Source organism: Cicer arietinum, chromosome 5 (genome assembly GCF_000331145.2).
Source record: "Cicer arietinum cultivar CDC Frontier isolate Library 1 chromosome 5, Cicar.CDCFrontier_v2.0, whole genome shotgun sequence".
In the NCBI taxonomy this organism is placed as follows: domain Eukaryota; kingdom Viridiplantae; phylum Streptophyta; class Magnoliopsida; order Fabales; family Fabaceae; genus Cicer; species Cicer arietinum.
The window spans coordinates 43,379,278-43,392,028 of NC_021164.2; the positions used below are offsets into that span (position 1 = coordinate 43,379,278).

Consider the following 12,751-nt stretch of genomic DNA (forward strand, 5'->3'; position numbering starts at 1 on the left):
TATATATATATATATATATATGATGTAAGTTTCCAAATGAGTTATTAACTAAAGGCTACTATTAAATGACAAAATCAAGATATCAGAAAAAGATGCTTTAAAGGTAATTTAACGGGTAAGAAGTTTAATGTTACAAAACACTAAAATCAACAGAAATAGACCACCCCGAGTTTTTAAAAAAAAGAAAGAATATTCGCAATAAATTTCAATTAATCCTAATTTTGTTTGCATAATTTTTTTTTCTTCTGAAATCAATCACGATTGTGTTTGTATAATATATATTTTTTTTTTCTGAGAAGATTGATTTTAGTATAAAAGAAATAAAAAATAGAAGATTGAAAACTATTTAATATTTAAACCACGAAAAAAAACACCATCACCGCTTTGATTTCCACTCCTGTTTTACAACACTTTCGCGACGAAAACTACGATTTAGGGTTTGATAGTAATGGCAATGGCAGCCCCAGGGCAACTTAACGTCGTTGAATCTCCTTCATGGGGATCTCGTAGTGTTGATTGCTTTGAGAAATTGGAGCAAATTGGTGAAGGCACTTATGGGTCGGTTTTTCTTTTTCTCTATAAACAACCACTTCTTGATTCATATACCTTATTATTATTATTAATATTTGTTTCAATTCTTTTATTTGTGTTTATTTTTTTCTTTGTTTGTGTAGTTGTGCTTTGGTTTATCATGATTTAATTCCGTTATTTAGTTCTTGTTTTATTTTTTTATTCTTTTGGTTATCACATGCTTAATTACAAATAAATCTCGACTAGGTTAAGCCTAATTAAAACATGAAGTTGAATCCTTGATTAGGGATGAGAATATCGTAGTGTAAAGTAGAAACTACTATAGGGGGAGTGTAGTGTCCTATGCTGGTCAATAAAAATATCAGAGACACAATATTAAAAGAAAATTGGGCAAACCCTCCTTTGGCTGGGTTTTCATACAAAGGTTTTGAAGATTTTATCAAACATTAGGTGAGGCAGAAGTTAGGTGTTATGGGGTTGAATTAGAATCACGTTTGCTTAAGTTATTTAATTAATTTTTTTTACAGGTTTTCTTTAGCTGATTAAAATAACTCTTGTGTGGTGTTCTCTTCACCCCTTAGCTGATTTTCTCTCTTATAAACTATTCTATTTAATTTTTTACACAAATTAGTTGATCATCAAGGTGAATAAAGGGGCCACGTATTTTTAAAGTTTATTCTAGGAAGAAAAGGGAGATTGTTGAGCTGTAGGAATAAGTAATTATGCAAGAGGTGGGGAGAGAGATTTCCAATAAGGTGGTTGTTATTAAGAGGGGAATGTGGGAAAGGTGTAGGCAGGGGAGAATTGGCAAGATTGTTCAGCCCTTTGCTCATGTATTTTGAAAGTTCATTCTAGGAAGAGAAGGGAGATGTGTTGAGGAAGTGTGGGGGGTTTTGTAGTGATGCAAGAGGTGGGGGGAGGTTTTTAAAATGCTAGAAAATTTTAACCATCTTATTCATGCCTTTTTGTGATATTTGTTCCTGCTTCTGTGACATCTATGAAATGCTTTAAATTTTTACTTTGGGTAGGAACTAAACTACTCTGCTACTTTATCTTCCATTAACTGTTTATCCTCATTGTCATTGCTGCTATTTCCTGAAATTTCATGCTTTAACATGTTTATGCTTGCAGTCAGGTTTACATGGCCCGAGAGATCAAAACTGGTGAAATTGTTGCTTTGAAGAAAATACGAATGGACAATGAGAGAGAAGGGGTATATCTTTGATCACCCTTGTTGAATGTCTCATTTAGTGTGTTTTGAGTACGTAGTATTTCAGTAAATGTTATTATTTGTGTAGTAATCTGTTATTAATTCTGTAATGAGTTTCTCCTCTGAATTGCACTTTAAATCATGTCATTGCAGTTTCCTATAACTGCTATACGTGAAATCAAAATTCTAAAGAAACTACACCATGAAAATGTAATCAAGTTGAAGGAAATTGTGACTTCTCCAGGTACATTTTTCGATGATCTAAATGTTTGTTTTTTCTAATAAAAATAATGTAGGCTTGAACAAGATTCCTTTTTAATCACTTACTATTTTTGGTTTCTTATACAGGTCCTGAGAAAGATGACCAAGGGAGGCCAGGCAAGTTATTCATTTTCATGATATAAGTCAATTGCTACTTTACTTCTGTAATTTCCCGCCTCATTTTTTTTTTCATTTTTCTTTTGGGATAGTGCAGATGGCAACAAATACAAAGGGGGCATATATATGGTCTTTGAATACATGGACCATGATTTAACAGGTCTTGCGGACCGACCTGGCATGAGATTTACTGTCCCCCAGATTAAGGTATGACAATTGAAGTGTAGATTCATATACTAATAATTATTATTTTCTTGATGCCTGAGTTCTTTTTTCTTTCATAGTGTTACATGAGGCAGCTTTTGACAGGACTTCACTACTGTCACGTCAATCAAGTACTTCACCGTGATATCAAAGGTTCTCTTTGTGAATTTCATCCATAATATTATCATGTTCAAGATTTTAACTGTTGATCTTACCAACCTGTTACTCATCTGTGATGTATTTAATTTCTCTGCAGGCTCAAATCTTCTGATAGATAATGAAGGTAATTTGAAGCTGGCAGATTTTGGTTTGGCCCGGTCATTTTCGAATGAGCACAATGCAAATCTTACAAATCGAGTCATCACATTATGGTACAGGTAATTGATTTTCATTTTATTGTGTTACTAGTGTTGGGTTTCAACTTTGGCCTGCCTAACTTCATTTTGGAGGGTGGTGTTATGAAATGGCCTAGGCTCACACTGATATATTTCGTCATATATTTAGACCTCCTGAGTTATTACTGGGGACAACAAGGTATGGGCCAGCTGTAGACATGTGGTCTGTTGGGTGCATTTTCGCTGAGCTTCTTCATGGGAAGCCCATCTTTCCTGGAAAAGACGAGGTTAGTGATATTCTATATAACCTTGAGCAGAGTTGGGGGTAAAGTGTATAGTGATTGTTATGAAAAACTTAATTAGCTAGGTTTGGTGTTATCCTGTATATGTTCAGTACTCACTTCAACTATGCATTATTGCATTATTAATATCACTTGCTCAGCCTTTCTGTCTTCATCTTAGTGGCTTTATAGTTTATAGTTATGGTGCCAGTTTGAATAATGGTTTACGTCTGAAAATGTCAATTTTATTAGGTAAATCAATGATGTATGTGTTTCCATTATATGTATCAATCATACTCTGGAAGTGGTTTGTATATTTTTCACTGGTCTAGATGGGTTGTTAATAACAATGTCTGGCATGATTGCTAGATCTAACCTACTCTATTTTTTTTAAAATTTAGTTATTTATGTTCTCACATCTATTATGTATTTGCTTTTACAATGCAAGGCTTACAAAGTGTGCATATGGTAATTGTCTTTTTAATACAGCTTGAGGGTAATGCATGTTTTCTTTGTAACCATTGTAGCCAGAGCAATTAAATAAGATTTTTGAGCTTTGTGGAGCACCAGATGAGACGATCTGGTCCGGAGTTACTAAGACTCCTTGGTACAATCAGTTTAAACCTACAAGACCAATGAAAAGGCGCCTGAAGGAGGTTTTCAGACAGTAAGTATTGAGCATCATTATTCATTTATGCATTTTTATACAGAAAAGTAATAAAATGTTGTATTCTCTTTCATTATCTTTTAGTTTTTAACTGATGAATCTGAATTGCTTTTGTTCTTGTCTCCAATTCTAGTTTTGATATTCAATTGACACATCAAAATTTTATCTTTAGATTTTTAAATTTCAAATCCTGCTCTTGCTGGTATAATTTATTTTTGTTGCATATTCCATGCATTTAAACCATGTGTTTTTAGACTTCGGTTTATGTGATCATATCTTTACTTCTCTTGAAATCTCTACCTTCCATTTTAAAAAATAATCCCACATTTTTATTTTTGGCAACATTACTAATAGGTTAACCACATCCAATTCAATTCTTCTATTTTTTAACCGATTGATTTGAATAGCTTTTGTCCTTGACTTGAATTCTAGTTTTGATCGCCATGCATTGGAGTTGTTGGATAAGATGCTCTCACTTGATCCTAGTCAGGTATCACTTCATCACTTGTGGGTCCTGTCTATTAATTGCTAAAATAAATGTGTAATTGTTATTTTACGCGGTTTGGATACATGCTATTCCAATTTATCTTTCATTACTCAACCTCTTTTAATTTGATCATGTGTTTTGGCAGTCTGTCTAACCATTGTTCTTTAGTAATTTCATGCATCTATGAAGGCAACTTGCTCTTTGAGCTTATTACAAAATGGCATACATCTAGTTTTGGTTGAGAGACTTTTGAAATGTGGTCAAAATCTGATTAAAAGTTGATAGCATTAATGTTTTTGACACAAAAGTGAATTGGGTTGTGTTGTTTTTAAGTGTAATCCGACAATGTTATTATTCAGCATGCGTTTATGATGAAAAATTAACTTCTTGATCTGCACCCTAATATTTGTTTGCCATTTTGATTTTTTAAATAGAGAATTACCGCCAAAGAAGCACTTGATGCAGAGTACTTTTGGACTGATCCATTACCATGTGATCCCAAGAGGTATCGACCTCCCATGCACTTGAGTTTTCCATTTTGAAAATAGAAATTTTACTTTATGTGATCTTCGTGAGATAAGCAATCATTATTTCCTTCAATTTTAATCAACATTTGCTGTTTTTCAACTCGTTAATACTCTCATGTTTTACTTAGTTTACCCAAGTATGAGTCATCGCATGAGTTTCAGACGAAGAAAAAGCGTCAGCAGCAACGGCAAAATGAAGAAAATGCCAAGCGTCTTAAGATGCAGCATCCACAGCAGCATACTCGTCTTCCCCCAATTCAGGGTGGACAACATGCCCAAATGCGGCAAGGTCCGACCCACCCTATTCATGGCTCACAACCAGCCGTTGCTGCAGGACCCAGCCATCATTATGGGAAGCCTCGAGGTCCCTCTGGTGGGCCAGGACGATATCCTCCTGGTGGGAACCCTAGCGGTGGATACAATCATCCAAATCGTGGAGGTCAAGGAGGGGGCGCTGGTTATGGCAGTGGACCATATCCTTCTCAAGGTCGGGGGGCACCTTATGGGTCTAGTGGTATGCCTGCTGGACCCAGTGGTGGTCCTCGTGGTGGAGGCGGCAGTGGCTATGGAGTTGGAGCTCCAAATTATCCTCAAGGTGGCCCGTATGGTGGTGGATCGACTGCTGGTCGTGGGTCAAACATGATGGGTGGGAATCGCAACCAACAGTATGGTTGGCAGCAGTAGAACATTTTCTGATCATGACAATATTGTTGTGATTTGGTTATGCTTTGTGAGATGGTTAAGGAGCGATAGAAGGATCTGAGATGATGAATATTGAGAGGATTTGAATAAAATATATGTTCCCTATGGATTTTAAATTGTTTATATAATAATAGTATGATTATCACTTCGTCTGCCTTAGAAGCCTTTTTGAAGCTCCAAATATATTTGGTCCATGAAGTTAAGAGACTACGAAAAGAAAACTACATTATGTTATTGTAGTTGTTTATTTTAGTATTTTATGCCTTAGAACTTCAGCTTGATTGAATGAAAAAGCAATCTGCTTCATCGAGAAATGTTACAAGCTGCTGTTCTAGTTAATATTGTTTCTGGGAATACACAACTGTACTGAATTTTGTTTTCTTCACATGCAGACTACAATACACTGTAACTAGCTGTTTCAATTGTAATTGGAAGATCGAAAATATCAACTTACCTAGTTCTTTGAAAAGAGGGGTTTTGTGTCTGAATTGCTTGAGGAAATCCACTACAACACACATGCACAAATAGAGTCTTTCATGTATAGTTTCTTTTTTGTGTGATTCTTAACAGTGTTCATATATAGATGAATTCTGTGTATAACTCGTAGGTAAGTGATTTTTTACAATTAGAAGAAATATTTTTCAGAAGTTGGAACCTAGAAACTGTGTATCAAACTAGTTGCTAGTATAAAGCTGAGGTTTTATGAAAATAATTTGTTAGGATATCTGCATGTTTGTTAAATTAATTGTTTTTTCTATGTATGTCAGTATATAGATTAGGTTAATTCAACCAGTACCCTAAGGTGATAAAGATGGAACTTGTAAAGAGACAAGTATCGTTTCTTTTCATGGTCATGTGCAAATTATTAGGTGTCGTAGTATTAGAGAACAGTGTGCAACTTGATTACCTTCCATTTATTGAAAAAGGCGTTCACATTCTTTTTTTGCAAATCAAGAAAAAAGTTGAAAGAAGTGATGTTAAAGATCTTAAGTATTGTGAGGATGTAAAGAAGAGTTGCTCAAAATTTCAATATGCTTATACACTTGATGAAGAAAGAACCTTAGAGCATATTTTTTGGTCCCTGCTTGTTTTGATTGATACCAAAAATATTGTGAGGTTGTTGTGTTTGATGTTACATACAAGGTCCATTCATTTGAGACACCGTTTGGGATTTTTGTGGGTATTTTTTGGATGTGCACTCTTACTAAATGAAACAATATATGTATTTTGTTGGGTAATGAAGGTACTCCTTCCATCCACAATCTTTTGTCCTTTAAGTTTTTTTCCTTTTGTGTTGAAACTTTGATTCTTTTAAAAGATCAAAGAGGTAATTAATAATGTTTTTCTTTTTATGCCCTTAAAAATTAAAAACCATCCATTAAATGAATTTTGTTTTTACTTGATAAATGAAAAGTAAAAAAAAAAAAACTAAATCAATATAAATTTATTATTTTTTAACGTATGTCTAAGTCTAAAAGGGTGAAAGTTCATGAACAAAGAGAGTAATTTTTATGTTTACATTATTTTATTTATTTATATAATGTGATTATTTTTACGTATATATAAGCTTCTCATTTTTAATTAATAAACTAAATCTTAATGGTTCTATAATTTCTAGACTTTTATCTCTTTGATGAAGAAGCCACCGAATAATTTATTTACTAACCAAGATCTATGGATGAAAGAGGCAATCTCAAAAAACATGCCATAAACAAAATATATTTATACACATAGTACATCACGTTCATATTTAGTTGTTGGTTTAATGCTACACTTCGGGACAAATATCCAAAATGATGTTACGATGTTTATGAGTTGTATAAATTGGAGACACGGGAAGAATTCAAGTATCAATGGCCAAAAGTTGTTGATAAACATAACTTGTTGTCAAATAAACATGTGAAAGAATTGTATGATAAATATAACTTGTCAAATAAACATGTGAAAGAATTGTATGAAATCTAAAATTATTGAACACTTGCTTATCTTCAAGACTATTTATTTGGTGGATTCACAACCTTCGAAATATTAGAGAGTATTAATGCATTTGTTAAAAGATTCATCAATTTTTAAATAATATATATTCAATTCATCATGAAAATGGTAATGTGTTTGTGTTGTGGTATTATAAAGATGCTAATAGTAGAAAAATGTAGTCTTTTGGGACAGTTAAATAGCTATATTTAGTTGCAAACTCTTTGTGTTTTGGAAGATAATTACCTCATCACATTTTTAGTATTCTTCTTCATAAAATTGTCCTAAAATTTCTTCTAACTATTTGTCATTGTAGCGACATCAAGCTTGTGCGTTTGGAACCAAAGAAAAGCAAAGAGACGTGCATGTGTAGTTGGATAAGGGTAATTTTGTCTCAATATTTTTTAACCAACACGTTTTTTCATTGCTAAAATTAATGATAACTTTTTCGGAACCTCCAAACATTTATTGCTCTTAAAGGATAATGCTAACTAGTGAATAATAAATGTCTATTGATTAACTAATTTTATTTGGAAAGAAAGGATAATTAAGTGTACAATAAAAATATAAAAAGTGTGTTTGTTAAACAATTTAAAGACACAAATACCCTTATCCATTTGGTACATATTACTGAAGAATATTTTAAGAATGGAAAGGTAAAACATAAAGCCAAGAAAGATTGTGTGCTTGTGTTTTCTTGCATAGCTCAAAGACAAAGGCAACAATAATAAGTACACGTCCTCGTACTAAAATTCATATATTGTACGTTGTGTACTTGTTTTTTCTTATATTCCTTTTTCTTAATGGAATTTTTCTCATATTTTTTTATTAACACTTGTAATATAGTTTTATTATATATTGTTGATTTATTGTTTCTATTTGTAGATGATAAATAGTGTTGGGAAAAACTAGAAATAATCAGCGATAACTATTTTAATACTACATAATATTTTTTCCTCCACTTGTGCAGATAAATAGCCAAACATAAAATACAATTTCACAAAGCAAAAATAATTGGCAGAAAATTAAATATGAGACAAATACAATTTCTAACGTGGAAAACTTCCCTCAAATTGAGAAAATAACAACCACGAGACATAGTCCAGTAAAAACTTCCACTATAATAATTAATGAGTACATCAGAGTTAGGGGTGAGAATATGTCAGACTAGGCTTTGAAAGACCTAAGTCTGATCTACGATTAATTTTTTAGACCTAAGTCTGGCCTACGACCTATCATAGGTTTTTTTTTTCGGCTTGACTTGACTTTTTTAAAAATCTGACATGACCTGAAAGACAATTTAAAAGCCTTATTCACATTAAAACATTTAAAAGCTCTACTTATACCACATGATACTCTCCACATACCAATATCAATGTACATATCTATATATATTAAACAAAAAATAAATTTTCTAAAAAATTAATTTAAAAAAAAATCTGAAACAAACATCTTTTAAACCATAAAAAATAATTTAGTTTTAAAGAATATATTTTTTTTTCTAAAACAAACGCACCCATTATAACCTTTCAAATAAATATGGAACGACTACTGAGTGATTGACTAATTGAACGACTACCAAATATGGAACGACTACCAAATATGGAATCGCTATCGAATATGGAATGACTACCGAATATGGAACTACTGAGTGATAGCCTAATTGATAGAATTTAAAATAGAAAATAATATTATTAATATGATAATAAAAAATAAAATTAATAAATAATAAAATATATATAGGCCGACCTGTCAGACCTAATAGGTTTTTTTATAAGTATGAATCTGACCTATTTAAATGAATATGCTTTAAAAATAGCATGAGCCTAATCTTTTTATTAAATATGCCAGACCAAGCCAGGCCATTGGCCCCTGACGGACGGCCTAACCTATTCTCATCCCTAACCAAAGTCTTCCTAATAACAATAGGGAACATCAATCAACAATAACAACCTTCCACTTAAGTGGGTATGCCAAAGAAACTCTTAGAGGTAAAACTACTCATAATGTATATTAAAATAACAAACTCAGTGGTAGAAATAACATACTAAATTTGTAGATCAAACGAAACAAGTTTGCTACACACCTGTTACCACTACCAGAACCAAACCCTTTTCTCTTCTCTGTTTTGCCGTGCTTGCTTTTCCTTTGCTTTTTCGGCACCGTTCTCATTCATAATTCTTAGGGATTTCTAAATCCCTTTTATTTCCTACACATGGGCCTAGCCCAATAATATCATATATTCTCCCTTTTTTTCTTTTCTTTTTATTTCAATAATAACAATATTAATACTAATAATAATATTAATAAAATTGGTGGGTTCCACTTGGGGAGTGAACCCACCCAATAAATCTCCCCCTTACGACTCAAGTAGGAAGGTATTGCTCAACCATGCCAGCTTTCTTTCTACAACATATCATCTTCGACAGAGGTAAGGTCTTCGTCATCATATCTGAACCATTCTCATCAGTATGAATCTTCTCAATTAAAAATGACTTCATTTCCAGTGCATCTCGTATCCAATGATACCACACTTCAATATGCTTCGACTTTGCATGAAAAGTCGGATTCTTGCTAAGATGGATCGCACTCTGACTGTCACAGAATAACACAAACTTGTCTTGCTTAAGCCCTAACTCATGTAGGAATTTCTTCATCTACAAGAGTTCTTTGGAAGCTTCAGTTGCTGCAATGTACTCAGCTTCAGTAGTGGACAAAGCAACACACTTTTGTAGTCTTGATTGCCAAGACACAACTCCCCCTGCAAAGGTCATCATATAACCAGAAGTAGATTTTCTAGAATCAAGATCATCTGCCATATCTGCATCTGTGTAGCCATCCAACACAGGTTCATTACCTCCATAGCATAAACACACTTTGGAAGTGCCTCTGAGGTATCTGAGAATCCACTTCACTACTTGCCAATAATCTTTACCAGGATTAGAGAGAAATCGACTAACAACTCTAACTGCATGAGCAATATCTGGCCTTGTGCATACCATAGCATACATCAAACTACCAACTGCGGATGCATAAGGAACCTTCTTCATATCTTCTTTGTCTTTCTCACTTGTAGGACATTTATCAAAATTCAATTTAAAATGAGTAGCAAGTGGAGTACTAACAGGTTTGCCATTGCTCATGTCAAACCTCTCTAACACCTTCTCAATATAATTATGTTGAGACAACCACAATTTATTATTCTTCCTGTCACGAGTAATCCTCATACCCAGAATTTGCTTTGCAGAACCTAAGTCTTTTATTGTAAAAGACTTGTTCAAATTTTTATTTAAAAATTGAATCTTCTTAGTGTCATGACCAACAATCAACATGTCATCCACATATAATAAGAGAATAATATAATCACCATCAGAGAATTTCTTGATAAACACACAATGGTCAGAAGTAGTTTTCCCATACTCATGTTTCTCCATGAAAGAATCAAATTTCTTGTACCATTGTCAAGGTGCTTGTTTGAGACCATACAAGCTTTTCTTCAATTTGCACACAAGCTGCTCTTTACATTTGACTTCGAAACCCTCTGGTTGCTCCATATAGACCTCTTCCTCCAAATCACCGTGACGGAATGCAGTTTTCACATCAAGTTGTTCAACTTCTATGTTCAAACTAGCTGCTAACCCAAGCACAACTCGGATAGAGGACATCTTCACCACAGGTGAAAAAATTTCATCAAAGTCAATACCTTTTCTCTAGTTAAAACCTTTCACAACGAATCTTGCTTTGTATCTTGGTTGAGAACTATTCTCTTCTGCCTTTATCTTGTATCCCCATTTGTTCTTGAGTGCTTTTCTACCATTAGGCAACTTTACTAAATCAAATGTGTGATTCTCATGCAAGGAATTCATCTATTCTTGCATGACCTTTAACCACTTTTCTTTATCAACATTTGTAATAGCTTCTTGATAGTATTTTGGCTCTCCACTAACAGTGATCATCACATACTCATGTGAAGGATATCTTTGAGAAGGTTGACGTTCTCTAGTAGATCTTCTCAACTCAAACTCGACTGGTGGCTCAACTGGAACCTGCTCATCAGGGTGAGGTATATGATCATCAATTACATTCTCATCATCTACATGTATATCTCCCCTATCAACAAAGGTTTCTGCAGTGGGCTTAGGCGCAACATCAATGTAACTTCTGGAATTTGGTTTTTGTTTTTCAGCTTTATCAAAATCTTCAATAGTCTGGTCTTCAAGAAATATCACATCTCGGCTTCGGATAAATTTCTTGTCAACTGGATCCCACAATCTATAACCAAATCCTTCATCACCATAACCGACAAATATACACTGTTTGGATTTACTATCAAGCTTGGACCTCTCATCTCTTGGAACGTGAACAAAACATCTGCAACCAAAAACTCTCAAATGACGGTAAAAGATATCTTTCCCTGTCCACACTCTATTTGGAACATCACCATCAAGTGGAATAGAAGGAGAAAGATTGATCAAATCAACTGCAGTTTTCATTGCTTCACCCCAAAAGGATTTTGATAATTTTGCATGAGAGAGCATACATCTGATTCTGTCATTAATCGTACGATTCATTATCTATGCAACACCATTATGCTGAGGTCTCTTTGGAACTGTTTTCTCAAACCTGATTCCATGTTCTCTACAATACTCTTCAAATGGACCTCTGTATTCGCCACCATTATCTGATTGAACACATTTCAATTTCCCTCCCTTTTCTCTTTCAACACTTGCATGAAAATTCTTGAAGACTCCAAATACCTGGTCTTTAGATTTCAAAGAAAATGCCCACACTTTTGTAGAGTGGTCGTCAATAAAAGTAACAAAATATGATGCACCACCAAGAGATTTACTATCCATCATACAAACATCAGTATGAACTAAATCAAGAATATTTTGCCTCCTATGAGGACCAATATTATGAAAAGAAACTCTATGTTGTTTTCCAGCAAAACAATGAGTGCAAGTTTTTAGAGATGTATCTTTCACATGAAGAAAGTTTTTCTTCGCAAGTATGTTGAGTCATTTCTCACTCAAGTGACCGAGGCGCATATGCCATAAATCAGAAGATGCATCTTCAATTGCATTCATTTCTTCCCTGCATAACTTCATAGGCATCCTATAGAGATAAGTGGAACTTTGCTCCTTTGCAACCATTAGGGACTCTTTGGTGATTTTGCATATACCACCACCACCAAAGTAAGTGTGATAACCCTCAATATCGAAGGCTTTCACCGAAATCAAATTGAGACAAATATTAGGTACATGTCTAACATTCTTCAATTGAAGCTTGCAACCAATCCCAGTTTCAACCCAAACATCTCCCATACCGATAATTTTACATACTCCTTCATCTCCCATTTTTACCATGCCAAAATCACCAGCACTGTAAGATGAGAAGAAATCACGCCTAAGAGTAACATGATATGAGGCACCCGAATCAATAATCCAAGTTGAAT

General features: G+C 33.8%; 1 protein-coding gene across 1 annotated transcript; it reads left to right on the top strand.

Annotated features, from left to right (window-relative positions):
* Positions 1-326: 326 nt before the first annotated feature.
* Positions 327-5,467, top strand: LOC101495504 (cyclin-dependent kinase C-1). The gene is made up of 12 exons (XM_004489921.4): positions 327-558; positions 1,663-1,744; positions 1,895-1,985; positions 2,090-2,119; positions 2,217-2,326; positions 2,404-2,476; positions 2,580-2,700; positions 2,828-2,945; positions 3,467-3,606; positions 4,039-4,096; positions 4,528-4,598; positions 4,749-5,467. Exons 1-12 carry the CDS (start codon positions 449-451, stop codon positions 5,302-5,304), a joined length of 1,560 nt encoding a protein of 519 aa, XP_004489978.1. The 5' UTR covers positions 327-448; the 3' UTR covers positions 5,305-5,467.
* The last annotated feature ends 7,284 nt before the right edge of the window (positions 5,468-12,751 follow it).

What these genes read in the sequence shown, in the direction of transcription:
- LOC101495504 (XM_004489921.4), top strand. Translation starts at nt 449, where the DNA reads ATGGCAATGGCAGCCCCAGGGCAACTTAACGTCGTTGAATCTCCTTCA. An exon ending in TGGACAATGAGAGAGAAGGG is followed by an intron (nt 1,745 to 1,894) that starts GTATATCTTTGA and finishes ATGTCATTGCAG; the next exon opens with TTTCCTATAACTGCTATACG. An exon ending in GTCATCACATTATGGTACAG is followed by an intron (nt 2,701 to 2,827) that starts GTAATTGATTTT and finishes TCATATATTTAG; the next exon opens with ACCTCCTGAGTTATTACTGG.